The 24,615-nt window shown below is 47.1% G+C and overlaps 1 protein-coding gene across 1 annotated transcript; it reads right to left on the bottom strand.

The window, feature by feature from the left end:
* Positions 1-296: 296 nt before the first annotated feature.
* LOC123049068 (uncharacterized) lies at positions 297-2,747 on the bottom strand. The gene is made up of 4 exons (XM_044472064.1): positions 1,797-2,747; positions 1,453-1,704; positions 1,268-1,359; positions 297-1,177 (listed from the first exon to the last, which is right to left on the bottom strand). Exons 1-4 carry the CDS (start codon positions 2,649-2,651, stop codon positions 418-420), a joined length of 1,959 nt encoding a protein of 652 aa, XP_044327999.1. The 5' UTR covers positions 2,652-2,747; the 3' UTR covers positions 297-417.
* Between the last annotated feature and the right edge of the window lie 21,868 nt (positions 2,748-24,615).

Genomic DNA, 24,615 nt, shown 5'->3' with positions numbered 1-24,615 from the left:
ATGATTTGTAACTCTAACTTATTAACTGTGTTGACATTTGAATGTATGCATGACTTCATAACAACACTGGGGAAAAAAGGAAGGCCGGAAGGGCAGAAAATATACAGGGGCACCAGTTACCGCCGGTAATTTTACCACCCAACTATTCAAACAAAATTTGGAAGTCGCTTAAATCCGAGTAAAATTTGCTAAATTTGCACAAACTTCGTTCAAACCGGTATGATTTTCAATGGCCAGTTACCATAACCTCCAGAACACCTCCTTGAATGCCCATTCTTTCTGTGGCTCGAGCTCCCTCAGTCATAGTAGACACTTATTCATGTTACTTGATGTGTGACGATGATCCACTTACATTAACGTCTGAAAAATGTCCATTCTGTCTCTGTCTAGAGCTTACCTAGTTACTGCCACTAGCAACTAATTCTCCTCTTCAGTTACTACACTATTCATGCTCTCTAGCGCTGTCGCAGCATACTGGACATGCCTTAGGAGCGCCCCGTATATCTTCCTCCGAACCCTCTCGCACGCATCGTTCTCCTCCTCCTCGGAAAACACGCAGTCCCTGCTGCTTCTGTCTCCCGGCCCCGGAAGCATCCGCTCGTGCCGCACCACATGGTTGAGCCAGTCGTCCACTCTCTTGAGCTGCTGCAGAAGCCCCGCGACCTGCGAATCGCACGTCGTCGTGTATCCGGCCTCGTTCTCGACGTCGTCCAGGAACTTGTCGATGTACTTGAGGAACCACCGGTTGCATTCCGACCGCAGCGCGACGGCCAGGTCCATGGCGGCACTCAGGTTGCTCCTCGAGGAGGACTTGCTGTTACAGTTGCACTTTGTCTTGGAACAGCAGAGCCGTGGGGTGCCAGGCCTTGATTCAGACGGCGATGGCTTTGCGGATTCAGAGGTGACTCTTGTATGGCTGGAGAGAGGTGAGAGGTCGGCTTCAATGGCTGCTCTGACCCATGAGATGGCGGACTGTTTCCTGTCCAGCGCGGCCTTCATGGCAGCCTTGGCCGAAGCCGAGGAGGTCGAATTGGAACCACCTGACTTGGCTTGACGAAGCCTGGTCTGTGATTGAGCGACGAAGATGGCATGGTCCAGTTCTTGGGAGAAGCGCAAGAACCTGTCGATGAGCTCCTTTGGGTCGTCGTCCTTGTCAGATTGCAGTTCAGAGTATGTACTGCAAAAGGAGGGATCAGACATGAAATGAGTTTGGCTAGTGTCTGTTAAGATTCAGATCAAGTTTGTATGAGCTTTCGATTTTACTCGCCTCAAGCATTTTATCAACTTCTCCGTGGTGGATGCCTCTAGCAGTCCATCAAGCACAGTCTGCAGCGCCATGTCTCTCTGCTTCACTGCCTCCTGCCATTGTTGGAACAGAAATCGCAGGCCGTCTTATCAGCAAACAGAACTTACTTTCTTCAGATAACAGGAACAGAAGACAACAGAATGTACCTTCCCATGCCTCGTTAAGCTCGAGGAGAGCGAGCTCCACAGCACATTGTCCTCGCACCACCGGATCCCGCTCGTCGCACCGGTGCTCCGCGGTGTCCCCGCCGCGCTGGAGCTCTCTCTGGGCGTCTTGCTTGAGGCGTGCGCGCTCCTCTTGGAGAGCACCTTAAATGCCTTCTCGGCTTTCCTTCTCACCGACTCCAGTGGGTCATTCGCCGTGCCGCTCTGGTTTGGGCCTGATCTCCCTGGAGATATCTACAGCATACAAAAATGAAAAATTGATTGAGTTAGAAGGTTGAGTTCTTGGGAAAAAAAATTGGTCACGCAAATTAGAGAAATGGCTTTACACTGTTGCTGCGTCTCCGGGGGGCGACGGGTCTTATGCTGCCGGTGAAATCCCAGTTCCTCCTCGTGGTGGAAATCGACGACGAGACGTCCGACTCGTCCTCGTCATCGTCGACGTCGCTGCTGTTGCCGTCGATGGACGCAGCGCTGATCTTCCTGACCTTCTTCAGGAAATCGGCGCCCCTCCGCTCCCCCTCGCTCCTTCTCACCGGCTTTACCGCCGCCGCGCACGCCTCGGACAGAGTCGTGAACGACCGCGACCTGTGGCCGTGGCCCATCGTGGCAGGGGAGCCGGACTGCCACGCCTTCCTCTCCGGGAGAGGCGGCGTCGGCGAGGGCCGGTGCGGACGCGGGCGCGGGCGCGGGCGCTCAGAGACGACCTCCTTATCCTTGACCTCGGCGCGGGCGGAGCAGGCGTCGGCGTCGACGTCGTCGTCCGTGGAGTCGTGCTGGATGCAGGGGTACCGGCCCGGGAGGACGCGGAAGCTGCGGAGCACGGGAGCTGGGACGGAAGGCATGAGGTGGTCCACCTCGATGACCTGGCCGATGTGGAGGCCGTTTGCGAGGATGAGGTCGTCGTGGTCGGCGTGGAGGGAGACGTAGCAGGAGCGGGACGAGTCGGAGAGGCGGAGGTAGAAGCCCTGGTGGCCCGAGAATGGGTCGGCGCCGGTGAGCGCCGGCGTGATGTTGGTGACCTGGAGCAGGACGCGGCCGTTGGAGCGGGCACGGGAGCGGGAGCGCGGGGTGGGGGCGTCGTCGGTGTCGGAGGGGTCCGGCGGGCGGAGCAGGCGCTGCAGGCTGCCCGGCCGGAGCGCCGGCCGGTGCGGCGAGGGGTACGAGGCCGGCGGTGGCGCCATCTGACGGCGGGGTCGAGATGGGGTGGGGAACGGAGAGGAGAGAGGAAGCCAGCCCGAGATGTTCGGCTGATTGATGGGTCGGGAAGAGCCGAGCAAGGTTTGTGGCGGGCGATGCGGCGGTGAGTTTGAACGGCGGTTCGGCCGAGCACGGGGCCTCAACTGCCTGGACTTGGTATTCGTTAGAGTATTGTTAACATTGGGCCCTTCTATTCCCACCTTCCACAAGATGAAGCCTACAAAAACTTCCAAACGCCAGGCCCAATAGGGATGCGATTGGAGTTTTCTCTACTAAAAAAACTTATAAAAAGGAAAATGCTTCAAAAGAAATTTTATATAAATAATAATAAAGTAAAATAAAAAAGGGGTTGCTATTCACATCTAGATGCAATATATTACCTCACATCTAAGTCTTCAAGCACATGATTAATTGCTATAAGATTCATGTAAACTGTTTTTTTATGTTTTGTTAATTCAGTTATCTCTCATCTAACTCCTTGTCAAGATTCGTGTATTTGGAGTGCTCGTTGTCATTTCGTTTATTTTTATTGCTGGCTAGAAGCGAGCCTGACAACTCGCTTGTGTGCCCCTTTTTTTTTGAGGGGTGAAATCAACTTTATTCATCAAAAGCCACATGAAGTGGGATACGGTTCTGGTTGTAAGGAACGCCAAACCAGACGTGGAGACCAGGACCTCTAGAAAGTGAAAATTTTGCTAAACTATGTGCTTGCACGACACTCAAAAGTAAATTTACATTGAACAGTGGCAGCTTTGAGGTTGATCTCGCTGATTATCGCTCCATATCTCCCTCTAGCGCTTCGACCAATATCTGCCACTACCTGTTTGCAGTCTGATGCAATAATAAAACTTTGGATATTCAAGTCCTCCGCCAAGCACAGCGCCTCGCGGCATGCCAACGCTTCCAGTGACGCTGGGTCCGTGACACCCTCAATAACCAAAGCTGAGGCCCCAAGATAGTTCCCTGCTTCATCTCTACATACTGCAGCCGCTGATCCTCCTTTTCTCGCACGAACACCTGCGTCAACATGTATTTTGCAATATCCAGGAGGTGGCCTCTTTGGGCTCTGGCGCTGTTCACGAGTTGGAGCCCCAGTCTGCCGTGGGCGCCTATTTCCATCATTGACAATGCCAATTTCGTCGATGAACCTGTTGATGAATATATGTGTCTGATGGGGGCTTTGGAAGATTGCCTCGTGAATTGCTTTGTGGCGGGCATGCCAAATTGACCACGTCATGACCGCCAGACGGACAAACTTGTCAGGCGGCAAGCTTTCCATCAAAGTAAACAGCCAGTTTTTAGCATTGGGCTCAGTGGTGGCTATGATTTTATGTGTCAACTCCTCGTCACCCAACGCCCAAACACTCCGCGACGCGGTGCATTCCAGCAACGAGTGTCGCCACGAGTCCTGTACCCCGCAAAAACCACACTGGCTAGAATCTGTCATATGGCGATGCGCCCTTAATTACGTCATTCGTCGGCAGCGACTGCTTGGATAATCTCCATAAAAACATCCCGACCTTGCCCGGAACTTCAGTGTTCCACAATGATTTCCATGCACCTTTCTCCGCCCTAGCACTCGACGGGCCTGCTGTTCCCTCCAGCCAAGCCTCTCTGCGCTGCCTGGTTGTAATGATCATTTTATAAGCTGACTTCACAGAGAAAATACCGTGTTTTTCATAATGCCAAGCCCAAAAGTCTGACATGTTCCGAGTGCACAAAGGAATTCCCAATATAGTTTCGGCATCCATCGGCATGAAAGTGGAGTGCACCATTTGCCTGTTCCATGATGCCGTAGAAGGAATTGTGAGTTCAGAGACCAATGTAGGCCGATTTTGTGTCAGACACCCATAAGGTCGAAGCATTTCGTCCCTTGGCAGCCAATTATGTGTCCATATATTAGTAGTAGCTCCATTCCCAATTCGTCTAATCAGCCCTTGCTTCAAAATATCCCTGCCCTCCACAATTTCTCTCCATACTTGACTAGGTCGGCCTCCTAGTTCAGCTTCAAGAATGTCAGAGGATGGATAGTAGATGCTCTTCAGAACACGGGCACATAGTGTGTCCGGATTCTGCAGCAGTCGCCACGCTTGTCTTGCCAACATGGCAAGGTTGAAAAGCTCGAAGTCTTTAAACCCCAGCCCCCCCATGTCCTTAGGTTGCGTCATAGATTTCCAGGAGACCCAATGTGGCTTCCGTTTTCCCTCCTTGCTACCCCACCAGAATTTCCTGATGAGCATGTTTAGGTGTTCACACAACCCTCTTGGTAGCTTGAAACATGACATCGAAAAAACTGGCACTGCTTGAGCAACAGACTTAACTAACACTTCCTTGCATGCTGATGACATAGTGCTCTCGATCCACCCCTGAACCTTACTCCACAGACGGTCCTTGAGGTATTTAAAAGCACCGTTCTTAGAGCTACCAACATCTGAGGGCATCCCCAAATACTTCTCATTCAGAGTTTCATTCAGGACATTGAGTATTTCCTTTATTTCCTCCATCACCGAATCTGGCACTCCTTAGCTAAAGAATATTGAAGATTTTGAATAGTTGATGTGTTGCCCAGTTGCCTGACAATAAGTATCCAGAACTTGGTACACCTCGTTAGCCCCCAGCTTGTGTGGCCCTGTTTTGCCGGACAAGACTATGTGGGCTTCTTTCCTCTATGTGGGCTTCTCTGTTGGGTTGCATGTCATGTTTGTTTTCCATTTTCATTTGAGTTGTTGGCCTGATGAGTTCTCTCGCTCTCTCCCATGTCATTTATTTTCCTACGCGGCTAGAGTTACATACGGCTAACCGTAGATCATTGTACAGCTGATTGTACATGCCCTTAGAGATGTGGGGGGGTAGACGGGGAGTCAAATTTTCTTTTATTTTGTTGAGCGTTTTGATTTTCCATGCATTTTTAGCTTGTTTTCTTTAAAAATCCATTACCTACTTCTTTTTTATTTTGTAGATGAATTTGATGAGAATTGGCTATGTCACATCAGAGTTTACTACCACATGATATACTTTGTTGCAAGATCTGTCTGACTCGAACACTGGCGAGAATGCCTAGTTTTTGGGCCGTCTCCGCTTGTCCGTGGCGCGAGGCTGATGTCGTGGTTCTAAGTCTAACAGTAGAATATGGGGGTACGTAGGAGGAGGCGAGATCCTAGCTACGGTGAGATTGTGCATGCAAGATTTACGAGTTCAGGCCCTTCTCGGAGGAAGTAACAGCCCTACGTCTCGGTGCCCGGAGGCGGTCGACTGGATTATGCGTGAAGTTACAGGGGGTGCGAACCCTTGTGCCAGTGGAGGGGGTGGCTTATATAGAGTGCGCCAGGACCCCAGCCCGCCCACGTTACAAGAGGTTCAATGTACATAAAGGTGGGACGTTACTGGTAACGCCAACAATAAAGGCATATAAATGATCATTAAGACTACCGAGTGAACACCTGACCGTTGCCATCCTAAGTGACTTTAGATCTTCTGTACTCCGAGTTGTTTCTGTTATGGTCGAATGATTATATTCTGGTCGAATGGAATTGGGTTATCCGGGTGAAATTCTGTTGGTCGAGTGGGTTGCACTCTGAGGTGATTTCAGTCGGTAGATGCTACTGTGCTTTGAATGTCTTGGACTTTAGGGCAGGTGTCCTTGGGAAGGGTGTCTAGGTCATGCCCATTACCCTACCCTAGGTACATGTCATCGTCATTAGCCCCCGAATGGATCAGGGTCCGAGTGGAGAAGAGGTTGAAGATGATTCTGACCCGAGTTTTATGCTTCGGAGGCATTTTAACTGGGCCGATGAACCGTGCTGGAACTTCAACTTCGTTTTCAGTCGCCTTGATCCATTCAGAGTTTGTCGAGTGAACTTATGTTGATATGCTTCGAGTGTTGGAGCGGCATGAAATCTTTGGCGCGATTGGTTGCACTGCTGTTCCCGGATCTCACGGGATTCGAAATTTGGAGAAGCGCACGGGACGGAGAGCACCGCGGTAAACGGAACGGATTAGACAAGGGGCGCCTCGATTCTCGCGCCGCCTTTTTCGCCACGTATTGAGCGCGTGACTGTTGCGGGATTTGACAGGATCGACCGGGCCCACAAGCCAGCCACCCGGAAGCGGGACTATATAAGTCGTCGGAGTCGATGTGTTCTGCCCAGTGCGCCCCATTCCCCTTCTTCTTCCTCTGCTTCTCCATCGCGCCCGCCTACAATCTCGACACTGCTGCCCTGCTTGAGCGCAGTCCGCTGCGATGGGGAAAGACAAGACAGCGGCCCTGGAGCACGCAAAGAAGGTGACGGCGGCGGCGAAGGGCAAGAAGATGAGTCGGGGGGGTCGTCGTCAAGGTCCGGCCTGCCGTCCGGTTGGATCCAGGGTGACTGGATTCGTTCCACGATTCAGAAGGAGGACATGGAGGATTTGGTCGAAGGGGGCCTGATTGCCCACGGATCTTGGAGGCTGCCGGGAAACGAGACCGAGCCGCGGCCGCAGGAGGGTGAGTGCGTCCTCCTCGCGACTCGTGTCGACCGTGGTTTCTCTCTGCCCCCTCATCCTTTTTTCCGGGGTTTCTTGAACTTTTTTGGAGCCCAGCTTCATCACTTTTCCCCCAACACCATCACATATCTCACTGCATTTGTTTCCATGTGTGAGAATTTCCTGGGTTGTCGACCGCACTTGGGTCTCTCCAAACACATCTTTACTTGCCACTCCCAGACTATGAAAAATGCTAATCCGAGTGATGAGAGGACACACGGATCCAGATGTGCGGAGGTCTAGGGATTCAGATGAGGGGTAGAAATACTTTTCTAGCTATGACTCTTCCCGATTATGTTAGAGGGTGGCAGTCGACCTGGTTTTACTGTAAAGACCAACCGACCCCTGGTCAGTCGACTGGCCTTCCTCCCTTCTCCATGGATCGAGTCCAGCCGCCCTCTCCTTTGAAAGTGACTCCAGAGGTGAATATGCTAGTCGAACGAGTAGTCCAATTAGTCCGTGACGGCGTGACTGGCATGGATTTGCTCGAAGTGTTTCTCAGTCGACGCGTCCAGCCACTCCAGGCCCGCGATCATCCTATGTGGATGTACTCGGGTATTGATGACACCACTCGGATCCACCCGGAGGAAGCCACCGAGGAGATAGTAGAGCAGTGGCTGCAGGGCATTACTGGAAACAAAGACAATCCTAGGGGGTCCAGGAGGGTTCCACCATTTGACGACGCCAATGAACCAGACAAGGTCTGATCTTTTACTGCCGAATGCTTTTTGCTCTGATTTGCAACTGTCTTGAGTCCGACTGATATTTGTGTAATTCTTTGCCTCGCAGATCTATACCGAGATGTACTCTATGCCGAATGGAGAGCAAGTCCAGGAGGGAGAGGCGAGCGGAGGCGAGAGCGCCGACTGGAAATCTGATGACGAGGACGGGGAAGAAAGTGAAGACTCAAGCATCGGCGAAGAAGTCGACTCCCCACCTTGTTCTGAAAGACGCTCCAAGCAAAAGCATGACCCAGCAAGTGTACGAGGCAAAGCAGTCGCTCCAAGTAAGCAGGCATCGAAGCGCGCTCGGACATCTTCTTCCGAGCCGACTGAAAAGGCGTCGAAACAGCCCAAAGTTGCACCTACAAAGCCTCGGAAGGCCCTGCCTAAGATCAAGGTGGATGTTCCCGTCGCTTCTGCGTAAGTATTTTGTTTTGCCTCTTTACTTTTGCATTGTTTGGAAGCTTCTGTATTTCAATCGACTCATTCTTCAGCTTGACCGAGTGAACTCTGAAACGTGTAGTGCTGCTACTTCTGGGACTTCCATTTACAAAGATGACGATGATGAGGAGATGGAGGACGTGGCCACTTCCAAAGCAGGTATGACTCCTGCCATCTTGCCTTTACTTTGTCAATTAGTTTTCACGGTCAACTGAACTCTTGTGGTCGATTCTTTTGCAGCTTCGCAGAATATTATTGAACTTCCAGACGACGATGATGATATGCCTCAGAAGCCCACGGGAAGGAGGGGCAGGACCTCAGGCAGGACGGTGCCAGCCAACAAGATGCTCCAAACGGCGCCAGTGCTAGAACCAGTGACCCAGCAGTCTGGAGACCTCAATCGCGCCTCTGTTACTTTTGTTGATCCTGTGTCGACTGAACGCCCTTCGTCGTCGACTATCCAAGTCCCTGCCTCTTCCGTGCAACTCCATGTCTCAGATCCCCAGGTTGCTGCGACTGTTCCACCAACTCTGCTTTTCATCACCCATCATGTCCCGGAGGACAAGGTGACCGCTGCCAAGGAAGCCATACGCCAGGCAGGCCTTATGATGGAGCAGATGAAGGTGGTGCGTGAGGCCAGCTAGGCTGCCTATGATGCCAGCTTAGCACTCCATACCAACGTCCAGGTTAGCTGATTTCCAACTGATCTTTTTATCTTGATGCTTGTTATGTTAGGATATGCTGCCCGAAAACCTTTAATGTGCATCTATTGTCAGTCTGCACTTTGCATCTATACACCCACTGGGTGTTTTGACTTTTGCCGAGTAGTTTTTCCACTTGAGTCGACTAGGTCGTGTCAAGTGTTTCTTTGAACTAGTGGGGGCACGCAGAGTGCACCCACTGGGTGTAGTCCCCGAGGCCACCGTTGAATGTTTGATTCGGCGGGGGTCTTTGAACAAAATGTCTCTAGACGGTTCTTCCACTCAGTTTGGGCGAAGCATGTCGAGTGGAATCTGGACCAGTGGGGGCACACTAAGTGCACCCACTGGGTGTAGTCCCCGAGACCTTAGTCGACTGCGGGCAGTCGACTGTGGTCTAAGAATAACAGTTGTTGTTGTTGTTTTTTGCGACTGGACGGACCAAGCCGATTGAAATGTCGAACCAGTGGGGGCACGCTAAGTGCACCCACTGGGTGTAGTCCCCGAGACTACTGTTGAATGTTTGATTCGGCAGTAGTCTTAGAACTCTTTTTGTCGTAACAAGTTGAACTTGTACTTTATCGCTCGGAAGCAACCAATTCTTGTTTCTGTCGACTGACTGCAGAGATCTTGTGAGCTCGGGGCTCGATTTACTGACTTGGAGAAGAAACAGATCCAACTCAACCTTGATCTGGGGTTAGCCAAGAAAAACTTGCAGAAGGCTCAAGATGAAGCTGCTGCTATGGGAGGTAACTACTTGTCGACTGCTTGCTTTGTCAGCTTTACTTTTCGCTTCTTGAACCGAGTGACTTCACTTGAACAGATGTGCGTAGTGAAAACAGACAACTCCAAGCCCGTCTGAAGAATGTTATTTCTTTAAAGAAAATGAAGCAGGCGCTGGAGCAGAAGGATCTTGATCTTGCCGCAGCTCAGAAGACGGGGCGGGAGAGAACTGAACTTGCCGACAAGAAGCTGGCTTCAGTCGATAAGTTAGAAGAAGAAAACGCCAAATTGAAGACTATCATCAATGAAGCCAACAAAGAAGTCGTGCAACTGAAGAAGGACAAGGTGACAATGACTGACAAAGTTGAAGACCTCACTCGGAAGAGAGACGAGCTGGAAATTTATCTGGGGGGACTTGCCAAGAAGCTGTTCGTTATGCTTGAAGGTATTTTTCCTTGTTCGACTGATTCGTTATTGCTGACTCGCCTTACGACTGTCGACTCATCATTTCTCTGCATGCGCAGAATTCTGTCAAAACTTCGAGGAAGAGCTGGGAGGATTGAGACGAGTTTGGACCCCATTAACTCCCCTGTCAAGGATGAAGCTGCCATGAATGTGCTCCGACTGGAATCTCGTCTTGCCAGTGCCATGGACTACATTGCCCAACTGAAGGTGGCGGTGTCACGGATCGACACGGTGCTCTGGCCAAGGGTGACATTTCAGAATGACCTCGAGTTTATGATGACTCGACTTAACGAGATCCCCGATCGAGTGCAGGAATGGAAGAAATCATCCGCCCGATGCGGTGCTGATGTAGCCCTGTATCTGGTTCACGTCCACTGCAAAGAGGTCAAGGAGGAGAAACTTGCAGCACTCAAGGTTGCCAATACTAAGGAGCTCAACTTTCAGTCCTTCATGGAGACCTTCATCGAAGCCGCTACTCGTATTGCAGACAGAATCGACCTGGACGAGTTCGTCGAGCCTGCCAGCCCTCCTCCTGCGGTGTGAACAAACTTTATGCCCTAATTAAATTTTCCTCGGAATGCCGAGTGATTTTGTAATCGTTAAACTCCTTCGGGCCTGATGCCCGAGCACTTTTATCTGCAGTTCGGAACCTCGTGGGATTTATCTGGACTTGATTTTGTCTTTGCTGCCTTTGAATCTCTTGACTCCGAGTGAAACTAGATTCTTCACTTGGAACTGCCATTGGATCTGTGTCACAGGTTGTGGGCACGAGTATTGGGTGCTACATACGACATGTACCTCGTCATCCTTGCGGACCTGGATGGAGCGCACATTATACTTGTGACGCGGCTCCGTCGAGTGGGTCATGGACAAGAGCACTAGGTGTTGTGCATGACCTGTACCTCGCCGTCCTTGCGGACCAGGATGGAGCGCACGTTATACTTGTGACGCAGCTCCGTCGAGTGGGTCATGGACAAGAGCACTAGGTGCCTTGCACGACCTGCACCTCGTTGTCCTTGCGGATCAGGATGGAGCGCACGTTGTACTTGTGATTCGACCACTAGGAATGGTTTAAAACTTAGGCGAGTACGGGACTGCAGCTAAGCCCCCCGAGTGAGAGGGTTGCTCTTCGCTCGGTAGGATTTTTCAAACTTAGGCGAGTACGAGACTACAGCTAAGCCCCCGCGTGAGAGGGTTCTCTTCACTCGGTAGGATTTTTCAAACTTAGGCAAGTACGGGACTGCAGCTAAGCCTCCGAGTGAGAGGGTTGCTCTTCACTCGGTAGGATTTTTCAAACTTAGGCGAGTACGGGACTGCAGCTAAGCCCCCGAGTGAGAGGGTTGCTCTTCACTCGGTAGGATTTTTCAAACTTAAGCGAGTACGAGACTGCAGCTAAGCCCCCAAGTGAGAGGGTTGCTCTTAACTCGGTAGGATTTTTCAAACTTAGGCGAGTACGGGACTGCAGCTAAGCCTCCGAGTGAGAGGGTTGATCTTCACTCGGTAGGATTTTTCAAACTTAGGCGATTACGGGACTGCAGCTAAGCCTCCGAGTGAGAGGGTTGCTCTTCACTCAGTAGGATTTTTCAAACTTAGGCGAGTACGGGACTGCAGCTAAGCCTCCGAGTGAGAGGGTTGCTCTTCACTCAGTAGGATTTTTCAAACTTAGGCGAGTACGGGACTGTAGCTAAGCCTCCGAGTGAGAGGGTTGCTCTTCACTCGGTAGGATTTTTCAAACTTAGGCGAGTACGGGACTGCAGGTAAGCCCCGGGTGAGAGGGTTGCTCTTCACTCGGTAGGATTTTTCAAACTTAGGCGAGTACGGGACTGCAGCTAAGCCTCCGAGTGAGAGGGTTGCTCTTCACTCAGTAGGATTTTTCAAACTTAGGCGAGTACGGGACTGCAAGTAAGCCTCCGAGTGAGAGGGTTGCTCTTCACTTAGTAGGATTTTTCAAACTTAGGCGAATCAGGTTCCTGGCTAAGCCCCGAGTGGGAGGATTGCTCTCCACTCTAAGTAGTTTTTGATACTTAGGCGAATCAGGTTCGCAGCTAAGCCACCCACTGGGGATTTGGACACATTTATTGATGGGATAACAATCATTAAGATATTACAAAACTCTTGTCTTTGATAAGCAAACCGAACGATTCTTATTACAACTTGTCAACTCGAGTGTTTAAGTGTAAAAATGGTGGAGCAGCTTGATGTCTACTACGCAACCTTCTTCTTGTAGACGTTGTTGGGCCTCCAAGTGCAGAGGTTTGTAGGACAGTAGCAAATTTCCCTCAAGTGGATGACCTAAGGTTTATCAATCCGTGAGAGGCGTAGGTTGAAGATGGTCTCTCTCAAACAACCCTGCAATCAAATAACAAACAGTCTCTTGTGTCCCCAACACACCCAATACAACGGTAAATTGTATAGGTGCACTAGTTCGGCGAAGATATGGTGATACAAGTGCAATATGGATGGTAGATATAGGTTTTTGTAATCTGAAAATATAAAAACAGCAAGGTAACTAGTGATAAAAGTGAGCACAAACGGTATTGCAATGCTAGGAAACAAGGCCTAGGGTTCATACTTTCACTAGTGCAAGTTCTCTCAACAATAATAACATAATTGGATCATATAACTATCCCTCAACATGCAACAAAGAGTCACTCCAAAGTCACTAATAGCGGAGAACAAACGAAGAGATTATGGTAGGGTACGAAACCACCTCAAAGTTATTCTTTCCGATCAATCCATTGGGCTATTCCTATAAGTGTCACAAACAGCCCTAGAGTCCGTAGTAAAATAACACCTTAAGACACACATCAACAAAAACCCTAATGTCACCTAGATACACCAATGTCACCTCAAGTATCCGTGGGTATGATTATACGATATGCATCACACAATCTATGATTCATCTATTCAACCAACACATAGAACCTCAAAGAGTGCCCCAAAGTTTCTACCGGAGAGTCAAGATGAAAAGATGTGCCAACCCCTATGCATAGGTTCATGGGCGGAACCCGCAAGTTGATCACCGAAACATACATCAAGTGAATCAATAGAATAACCCATTGTCACCATGGTTATCCCACGCAAGACCTACATCAAGTGTTCTCAAATCATTAAAGACTCAATCCGATAAGATAACTTTAAAGGGAAAACTCAATCCATTACAAGAGAGTAGAGGGGGAGAAATATCATAAGATCCAACTATAATAGCAAGGCTCGCGATACATCAAGATCGTGCCAAATCAAGAACATGAGAGACAGAGATCAAACACATAGCTACTAGTACATACCCTCAGCCCCGAGGGTGAACTACTCCCTCCTCGTCATGGAGAGCGCCGGGATGATGAAGATGGCCACCGGTGTGGGATCCCCCCTCCGGCAGGGTGCCGGAACAGGGTCCCGATTGATTTTTGGTGGCTACAGAGGCTTGCGGCGGCGGAACTCCCGATCTATTCTGCTCCCCGATGGTTTTAGGGTATATTGGTATATATATAGGAGGAAGAAATACGTCAGGGGAGCCACGAGGGGCCCACGAGGGTGGAGGGTGCGCCTAGGGGGGTGGGCGCGCCCCCCTGCCTCGTGCCCTCCTCGTTGATTCCCTGACGTGCACTCCAAGTCCTCTGGATTGCTTCTGTTCCAAAAATAACTTTCCCGAAGGTTTCATTCCGTTTGGACTCCGTTTGATATTCCTTTTCTGTGAAACACTGAAACAAGGGGAAAACAGAAACTGGCACTGGGCTCTGGGTTAATAGGTTAGTCCCAAAAATAATATAAAAGTGTATAATAAAGCCCATAAACATCCAAAACAGATAATATAATAGCATGGAACAATCAAAAATTATAGATACGTTGGAGACGTATCAGCATCCCCAAGCTTAATTCCTGCTCGTCCTCGAGTAGGTAAATGATAAAAACAGAATTTTTGATGTGGAATGCTACCTAACATATTTATCAATGTAATTTTCTTTATTGTGGCATGAATATTCAGATCCATAAGATTCAAAACAAAAGTTTAATATTGACATAAAAATAATAATACTTCAAGCATACTAACAAAGTAATCATGTCTTCTCAAAATAACATGGCCAAAGAAAGCTATCCCTACAAAATCATATAGTCTGGCTATGCTCTATCTTCATCACACAAAATATTTAAATCATGCACAACCCTGATGACAAGCTGATGTCTACTACACAACCTTTTCTTGTAGACGTTGTTGGGCCTCCAACTGCAGAGGTTTGTAGGACAGTAGCAAATTTCCCTCAAGTGGATGACCTAAGGTTTATCAATATGTGGGAGGCGTAGGATAAAGATGGTCTCTCTCAAGCAACCCTGCAACCAAATAACAAAGAGTCTCTTGTGTCCCCAACACACCCAATACAATGGTAAATTGTATAGGTGCACTAGTTCGGCGAAGAGATGGTGATACAAGTGCAATATGGATGGTAGATATAGGTTTTTGTAATCTGGAAATATAAAAACAGCAAGGTAGCAAGCGATAAAAGTGAGCGTAAACGGTATTGCAATGCTAGGAAACAAGGCCTAGGGTTCATACTTTCACTAGTGCAAGTTCTCTCAACAATAATAACATAATTGGATCATATAACTATCCCTCAACATGCAACAAAGAGTCACTCCAAAGTCACTAATAGCGGAGAACAAACGAAGAGATTATGGTAGGGTACGAAACCACCTCAAAGTTATTCTTTCCGATCAATCCATTGGGCTATTCCTATAAGTGTCACAAACAGCCCTAGAGTCCGTAGTAAAATAACACCTTAAGACACACATCAACAAAAACCCTAATGTCACCTAGATACTCCAATGTCACCTCAAGTATCTGTGGGTATGATTATACGATATGCATCACACAATCTATGATTCATCTATTCAACCAACACATAGAACCTCAAAGAGTGCCCCAAAGTTTCTACCGGAGAGTCAAGATGAAAAGATGTGCCAACCCCTATGCATAGGTTCATGGGCGGAACCCGCAAGTTGATCACCGAAACATATATCAAGTGAATCAATAGAATAACCCATTGTCACCATGGTTATCCCACGCAAGACCTACATCAAGTGTTCTCAAATCATTAAAGACTCAATCCGATAAGATTACTTCAAAGGGAAAACTCAATCCATTACAAGAGAGTAGAGGGGGAGAAGCAACATAAGATCCAACTATAATAGCAAAGCTCGCGATACATCAAGATCGTGCCAAATCAAGAACACGAGAGAGAGAGAGATCAAACACATAGCTACTGGTACATACCCTCAGCCCCGAGGGTGAACTACTCCCTCCTCGTCATGGAGAGCATCGGGATGATGAAGATGGCCACCAGTGAGGGTTCCCCCCTCCGGCAGGGTGCCGGAACAGGGTCCCGATTGGTTTTTGGTGGCTACAGACGCTTGCGGCGGCGGAACTCCCAATCTATTTTGTTCCCCGATCGTTTTAGGGTATATGGATATATATAGGCGGCAGAAATACGTCAGGGGAGCCACGAGGGTGGAGGGCGCGCCCTAGGGGGGTGGGCGCGCCCCCTACCTCGTGGCTTCCTCGTTTCTTTCCTGACGTGCACTCGAAGTCTATCTGGTTGCTTTCCTTCCAAAAATAACTTCTCCAGAAGGTTTCATTCCGTTTCGACTCCGTTTGATATTCCTTTTCTTCGAAACACTGAAACTAGGGAAAAAACAGGAACTGGCACTGGGCTCTTGGTCAATAGGTTAGTCCCAAAAAATAATATAAAAGTGTAAAATAAAGCCCATAAAGCATCCAAGATGGATAATATAATAGCATGAATACTTCATAAATCATAGATACGTTGGAGAGTATCAGCATCCCCAAGCTTAATTCCTGCTCGTCCTCGAGTAGGTAAATGATAAAAGAAAGAATTTATGAAGTGTGAATGCTAGTAGGTGCATAAGTTTGATCAATGATAATTTCAATCACCTTTTGTAGCATCATTATATGTCATAACAGTAGCTCAACTCATAGAACTTTTCATGATCAAGTAACAAGCTATTCACATGTTAAAGTATAGATCATAAACTTTCTTGAAAACTAACAAACTATGTTCTCAGTCATCAAACAATTGCAATTCATCTTATTTTCAGGAAGAGTCTATGTCAGAGCTTTGATTCAGCAAACTTCACATACTCAACTATCATTTAGTCTTCCATGATTGCTACCACTCAAAGCATATTTTTAGAACAAATAGTATTCATCGAACACAGAGAAAGATAGGGGCTTAGTGTTTCGCCTCCCAACCTTTTACCTCAAGGGTAATGTCAACAATAATAATTCATGCTCAAATATATTTGAATGGCCATATATGCCTAGATATTTCCATCACATGATGCTTGCCAACTAAAGAGTAGGTTGGAATGAGAAGGAATACTACTGACTCTTGCATAAAAGTAAAAGATAGGCCCTTTGCAGAGGGAAGCAGGGATTTGCAGAGGTGCCAGAGCTCGGAGCAAAAACAGAGATGAAAATAATTTTGAGAGGTATGCTTTCATTGTCAACATAACGACCAAGAGTTCCCAATATCTTCCATACTACATACATTATAGGCGGTTCCCAAACAGAAAGGTAAAGATTTTTACTCCCCCTCCACCAGCAATCATCAATCCATGGCTTGCCCGAAACAACGGGTGCCTCCAACTAATGTCAAACCTGGGGGAGTTTTGTTTGCAATTATTTTTTATTGGATTTTGATCTTTTGATCATGGGACTGGGCATCCCAGTTACCAGCCATTTTCTCATGAATGATGAGCGGAGTCCACTCATCGTGAGAATAACCCACCTAGCATGGAAGATACTGCTAACCCGTAGTCGATACATGAGCGATTCGGGCATACAAAACAGATTATTATTTGAAGATTTAGAGTTTGACACATGCAAATTTACTTGGAACGGCAGGTAAATACCGCATATAGGTAGATATGGTGGACACTCATGGAAGAAACTTGGTTCAAGGGATTTGGATGCACAATCAGTATTCCCGCTTAGTACAGATATTTTGGCTAGCAAAGGATTCTACATAGCAAGCACCACATGTTAGAGGATCCATAACAATATAACTTCTATACAAATATACCCAAGCATAACTCATTATGTTGTCTTCCTTGTCCAACTTCAACTAATTTGCTCAGGTTTGAAAATAATTAATGGGTATCACAATCATAGAAGATGTCCAAGATAGTATTATATGTGAAATCTCTCATCCTTCAATATTCTTTCATGAATTGTTCAAGTGACCAATACAATGTTTGCTAACCTTCAATAAATTTACCACCTCTAATTCTTATATGTGAAGGCATTACTCCCCATGGGATAAGCATATGAAACATATATAATTTCAGATTTATGACATTCAAATCATTCAACCATTTACTCATAGGATATAAGTGAAGCACACGAGTAAATGACAAACTACTCCAAAAAGATATAAGTGAAGATCAATGAGTAGTTAGATAATTATGTAGCTATGTGAAGACTCTCTCTCATTTAAGAATTTCAGATCTTGATACTTTATTCAAACAGCAAACAAAACAGAATAAAATGACATGACGCTCCAAGCAAAACACATATCATGTGGTGAATAAAAATATAGCTCCAAGTAAAGTTACCGATGAACGAAGACGAAAGAGGGGATGCCATCCGGGGCATCCCCAAGCTTAGACGCTTGGCTATCCTTGAATATTACCTTGGGGTGCCTTGGGCATCCCCAAGCTTCAGCTCTTGCCACTCCTTATTCCATAGTCCATTGAATCTTTACCCAAAACTTGAAAACTTCACAACACAAAACTTAACAGAAAATCTCGTGAGCTCCGTTAGCGAAAGAAAACAAAACACCAGTTCAAGGTACTGTAATGAACTTATTCTTTATTTATATTGGTGTTAAACCTACTGTATTCCAACTTCTCTATGGTTTGTAAACTATTTTACTAGCCATAGATTCATCAAAATAAGCAAACAACACACGAAAAACAGAATCTGTCAAAAACAGAACAGTCTGTAGTAATATGTAACTAACGCAAACTTCTGGAACTCCAAAAATTCTAAAATAAATTGGTGGACCTGAGGAATTTGTATATTAATCATCTTCAAAAATAATCAACTAAATATCACTCTCCAGTAAAAAGTTGAAGCAAATCTCGTGAGCGCTAAAGTTTCTGTTTTTTACAGCATGATCATAAAGACTTCACCCAAGTCTTCCCAAAGGTTCTACTTGGCACAAACACTAATTAAAACATGAAAAAAAAATTTAACCATAAGCTAGATGGATTATTTATTCCTAAACAGAACCAAAAATCAAGAAAGTAAAATAAAATTGGGTTGCCTCCCAACAAGCGCTTTTCTTTAATGCCTTTTCTAGCTAGGCATGATGATGACAATGATGCTCACATAAGAAATAAGAATTGAAATATAATGGGAGCATCATGAAGCATATGACTAGCACATTTAAGCCTAACCCACTTCCTATGCATAGGGATTTTGTGAGCAAAAAACTTATGGGAACAAGAATCAACTTGCATAGGAAGGTAAAACAAGCATTAACTTTAAAATTTTAAGCACATAGAGAGGAAACTTGATATTATTGCAATTCCTACAAGCATATATTCCTCCCTCATAATAATTTTCAGTAGCATCATGAATGAATTCAACAATATAACCAGCACCTAAAGCATTCTTTTCATGATCTACTTGCATAGAAATTTTACTACTCTCCACATAAGCAAAATTCTTCTCATTCGGGATAATGGGAGTATCATAAGAGACTTGAATACTATAAATTGTTTCAACATTAAAAGAGTAATGTTCATAAAAAGGGTAATCATAATCATAACAAGTTTTATAAATATAATCATCACTACTTTTTATAGCATAAGTTTCATCACAATAAGCATCATAAGTAGCAACTTTGTTCTCATCATAATCGATTGAAACCTCTTCCAAGATAGTGGACTCATCACTAAATAAAGTCATGACCTCTCCAAATCCACTTTCATAAATATTATAAGATTCAACATCCTCCAAAATAGTGGGATCACTACTTCCTAAAGTTGACACTCTTCCAAACCCACTTTCAACAATATAATCATCATAGGTAGAAAGCATGCTATCATCATAACAACTTTGCATATCGAAACTTGGGAGACTAAAAATATCATCTTCATTAAACGTAGCATCCCCAAGCTTGGGACAAACATTAATCGCAGCAAATATATTCTCAAAAACATCATCTTCATCAAACATAGCATCCCCAATCTTGGGCCTTTTCATATCATAAGCATAATCACTCTCATCATTAATAGTATGGATAACACCAATAGTATAGCAATTATCATATTCTTCCAAGCACCCCCCTGCCTCGTGCCCTCGTTGATTCCCTGACGTGCACTCCAAGTCCTCTGGATTGCTTCTGTTCCAAAAATAACTTTCCCGAAGGTTTCATTCCGTTTGGACTCTATTTGATATTCCTTTTCTGCGAAACACTGAAACAAGGGAAAAACTGGCACTGGGCTCTGGGTTAATAGGTTAGTCCCAAAAATAATATAAAAGTGTATAATAAAGCCCATAAACATCCAAAACAGATAATATAATAGCATGGAACAATCAAAAATTATAGATACGTTGGAGACGTATCACAGCTCCGCATTCCAAGCACGTGGCTCGTCCTTCTTCTGTTCCACATTGAAGAGGTGATATGCTCCATTGTGGAGCACCTTGGTGATGATGAAGGGACCTTCCCAAGTAGGAGCAAGCTTGTGAGGCCGTTGCTGATCCACTCGGATCACAAGGTCTCCTTCCTGAAATGCTCGACCTCGCACGTTTCTAGCATGGAATCAACGGAGGTCTTGCTGATAAATGGTCGACCGGATCAAGGCCATCTCTCTTTCTTCTTCCAGAAGGTCAACAACATCTTGTCGTGCCTGTTCTGCTTCAGCTTCTGAAAAAGTTCTACTCGGGGCGCATTGTGAAGCAAATCACTCGGCGGCACGGCTTCAGCCCCATAGACCATGAAGAAAGGGTCCGACCAGTCAATCGATTCAGTGTTGTTCTCAATCCCTAAAGGACTGATGGTAACTTGTCCACCCAAGCGCCAGCCGCATGCTTGAGGTCACGCATCAACCAGGGTTTCAGCCCTTGGAGGATCAAACCATTTGCTCTCTCTGCCTGCCCATTCAACTGTGGATGCGCGACAGACGCGTAGTCGACCCGAGTTCCTTGGGAGGCGCAGAATGCTCTGAACTCCTCAGAATCAAAGTTGGAGTCATTATCCGTGATAATGCTGTGAGGGACTCCATATCTGAATGTCAGCTCTCTGATGAAACTGATGGTAGTGCCTGAATCGAGATTCTTGATGGGCTTGGCTTCGATCCATTTAGTGAACTTGTCGACTGCTACAAGCAAATGAGTGAAACCACTTCTGCCGGTCCTCAGGGGTCCAACCATATCCAATCCCCAAACAGCAAATGGCCAGACGAGTGGAATGGTCTTCAAGGCTAATGCAGGCTTGTGGGACATGTTGGAGTAGAACTGACAGCCTTCACATTTGTCGACTATATCCTTTGCCATCTCATTTGCTCGTGGCCAATAGAATCCCGCTCGGTATGCTTTGGCCACGATGGTTCGAGAGGACGCATGGTGACCACAGGTCCCCGAGTGGATATCATTTAGTATAATTCGACCTTCTTCTGGCGTGATGCATCGCTGAGCAACTCCAGTAACACTCTCTCTGAAAAGCCGTCCACCTATCACGGTGAAGGCTTTGGATCGACGGACAATCTGATGGGCCTCATCTTCATCTTCCGGAAGCTCTTTTCTGAGCAGGTATGCAATATATGGCACCGTCCAATTGGGGGTGACGACCAAAACCTCCATGATGAGGTCGACCACGGCTGGGATTTCGACTTCAGTCGGATCAGTAGAACCTTTCGGTTGGAGGGGCTCTTCTATGAAAGGATCTTCTTGAACTGACGGGGTGTGAAGATGCTCCAAAAACACATTGCTGGGAATGGGCTCCCGCTTGGAACCTATCTTTGCCAAGTCGTCAGCTGCTTGATTCTTGAGTCGAGGTATGTGGTGGAGCTCTAACCCTTCAAACCTCTTTTCCAACTTTCTCACTGCATTGCAATAGCCAATCATAGCTAGGCTCCTGATGTCCCACTCCTTCATCACTTGATTGAACACCAAATCTAAGCCGCCATAAACCATTAGGCGACGGACGCCGAGTGAAATGGCCATACGCAACCCATACAGAAGTGCCTCATATTCAGCTTCATTGTTTGAGGAATCAAAGTGAATCTGGAGAACATAACTGAGTTTGTCACCTCGCGGGGATACCTGGACTACCCCAGCACCAGAACCATTCAGCATCTTGGATCCATCAAAGAACATAGTCCAATGTTCCGAGTGGATCTGAGTCGGCTGTTGCTGTTCACTCCACTCGGAGAGGAAATCTGCTATTGCTTGTGACTTGATTGCTTTCTTTGCCTCAAACTTGATATCCAACGGAAGAAGTTCAATCGACCACTTCGCCACTTGACCAGTTGCATCTCTATTGTTCAAAATTTCTGACAGTGGAGCATCACTGACGACTGAAACCGAGTGATCTGAGAAGTAGTGTGCAACTTTCTTTGTAGTCAAATAGATTCCATAAACAAGCTTCTGATAATGCGGATATCTCTGCTTGGATGGAGTCAAGACTTCAGAAATATAGTACACTGGGCGCTGAACTTTATAGGCTTTGCCTTCTTCTTCCCGCTCGACCGTGAGCACTGTACTGACAACTTGTCCAGTGGCTGCAATATAAAGCAGTAAAGGCTCTTTGCTGATTGGGGCAGCGAGCACCGACTGGGTGGAAAGCAGGGCTTTGAGCTCTGCAAACGCTGCGTCAGCTTCAGGAGTCCACTCGAACTTGCCAGATTTCTTCATCAGTCGGTAAAGAGGCAATGCCTTTTCACCGAGACGAGAGATGAATCGACTCAAAGTGGCCAAACAACCAGTAAGCTTCTGAATGTCATGCACATGCACAGGGCACTTCATTCGGAGGATTGCACCAACTTTCTCTGGGTTTGCATCGATCCCTCGTTCAGAAACGAGGAAACCGAGTAACTTTCCACCTGGGACTCCGAATGTGCACTTCGACGGATTAAGCTTGATATCATATCTCCTCGGGTTGGCAAAGGTTTCAGCAAGGTCAGTCAGCAGGTCGGAACCTTTATGCGACTTAACCACGATGTCATCCATATCTGCTTCCACATTCCGACTGATTTGAGTGAGCATGCACTTCTGAATCATGCACATAAATGTGGCACCGGCATTCTTGAGACCAAAGGGCATGCTAACATAGCAAAAGCACCTGAATGGGGTGATAAAAGCTGTTTTTATTTCGTCAGGTCCATACAGTCAGATCTGATGGTACCCAGAATAAGCGTCCAAAAAGGACAAACGCTCGCATCCCGCAGTCGAGTCGACAATTTGATCGATGCGGGCAGAGGGAAATGATTTTTCGGGCAGGCCCGATTGATATGCTTGAAGTCGATGCACATGCGAAGTGAATCGTCCTTCTTGGGGACCATGACGACATTGGAGAGCCACTCGGAGTGGTATATCTCTCGGATGAACTCAGCTGCCAGAAGCCGAGCCACCTCCTCGCCAATGGCCTTCCTCTTCTCCACGGCGGACCGACGGAGATGCTCTTTGACAGGTTTTGCTTTCGGGTCGACTCGCAAATGGTGCTCAGCCAGATCCCTGGGTACACCTGGCATGTCAGAAGGCTTCCATGCAAAGATGTCCCAGTTCTCACGGAGGAACTGGATGAGCGCTTCTTCCTATTTGCTGTCGAGTGTTGTTGAAATATGAGTTGGAGTAGCATTGGGATCGGTCGGGTGAATGTGAACTGGCTTCGTTTCGCCAGACGACTGAAATGCAGACTCTGAAGCAGGCTTCTTGGCACGTAACAAATCACTCGGATCTGCGTTCTTCTGATATTCTTGCATTTCCACTGCTGCCATTTGTTCATCAGCGATCTTTGAGCCCCTCTGGAGGCACTCTTCCGCTCCTGCCGATTACCAGTGACTGTGATCACGCCCTTGGGACCAGGCATCTTCAGCTTGAGGTATACATAAGATGGTCGAGCCATGAAACGGGCATATGCAGGTCTGCCCAGAATAGCATGATAGGCACTATGAAAATGCACAACCTCAAATGTCAACTTTTCTTTGCGGTAATTTTTCGAATCACCGAAAGCCACGTCAAGAGTGATCTGGCCGAGTGAATCGGCTTTCTTCCCAGGGATGACGCCGTGGAACCGCATGTTGCTCTCACTGCGCTTGGACATCGGAATGCCCATCCCCCTGAGGGTCTCAGCATACAAAATTCAAGCCACTGCCACCATCCATCAGTAGTTTGGTCAGTCGGGTGCCCCCAACGACTGGGTCGACCACCAACGCTTGCCTCCCGGGGGTGGCTACATGTGCTGGGTGATCGGACTGGTCGAATGTGATAGGAGTCTTTGACCACTTCAAATAAGTTGTTGTTGCCGGAGCAACCATGTTTACCTCTCTGTTTATGACTTTCAGTCGACTATTGCTCTCGACGTCAGCAAAAATCACTAAGGTGGAATTGACATTAGGGAAACCATCATCCTCCTCTTTGTCTTCATCCTTATCAGATTCCTTCTCTTTCTCACTGGGCTGGTTCTCTCGGAACTGCTGAATAAGGAGTCGACACTGTCGAGTGGTATGCTTGGGATAAATCAGGTTCCCATCTTCATCCTTCTTGGTGTGTATATGACACGGCAAATCAAGCACATCATTTCCGGCTTGATCCTTCACCTTCTTGGGGATCCAGGGCCCCTTAGGCTTCCCCGTGAATTTTCCTTGGGTCACAACTGCAGCCTCTCCAGGGCCTGCTGGCTCGGCTTTGCGCTTCTGTTTCTGACTGAAATTACCTCCTCTGGTGTCATGGGCGAATGGTTTGCTCTTGCCACTGCGGAGTCGGTCCTCTTCCTCGCCGTTTGCATACTGAGTGGCTATCTCCATCATTCGGGTCAGAGTCATATCTCCTGTCCGACCGAATTTCAGATTAAGCTCTCTGTACCGAACGCCCTCCTTGAAGGCACAAACTGCTTGGTGCTGAGACACATTTTCCACTGTGTGATGTAAAGTGGTCCACCTCTAGATGTAATCCCTCAAGGTTTCATTCGGTTTCTGTACACAATGTTGTAGTTCGGCCAATCCTGCAGGCCGTTTACAAGTGCCTCCAAATGTCCTGACAAACACTCGGGCTAACTCTTCCCAACTGAATATGCTGCCAGGAGCTAACTAATTCAACCAAGCTCTGGCTGAGCCTTCTAACATCAGAGGAA

The sequence above is a fragment of the Triticum aestivum genome, chromosome 2D, assembly GCF_018294505.1.
Source record: "Triticum aestivum cultivar Chinese Spring chromosome 2D, IWGSC CS RefSeq v2.1, whole genome shotgun sequence".
NCBI lineage: Eukaryota > Viridiplantae > Streptophyta > Magnoliopsida > Poales > Poaceae > Triticum > Triticum aestivum.
Note: the sequence above shows the minus strand (reverse complement) of the source record. Positions and strands in the feature narration are given on the sequence as shown.

Excerpts from the sequence above, each read along its gene's own strand:
- LOC123049068 (XM_044472064.1), bottom strand. The coding sequence starts at position 2,651 with ATGGCGCCACCGCCGGCCTCGTACCCCTCGCCGCACCGGCCGGCGCTC. Across the intron at positions 1,705-1,796 it reads CCCGGAGACGCAGCAACAGT|ATATCTCCAGGGAGATCAGG; the intron begins GTAAAGCCATTT and ends TGTATGCTGTAG. Across the intron at positions 1,360-1,452 it reads GCTTAACGAGGCATGGGAAG|GAGGCAGTGAAGCAGAGAGA; the intron begins GTACATTCTGTT and ends CAACAATGGCAG.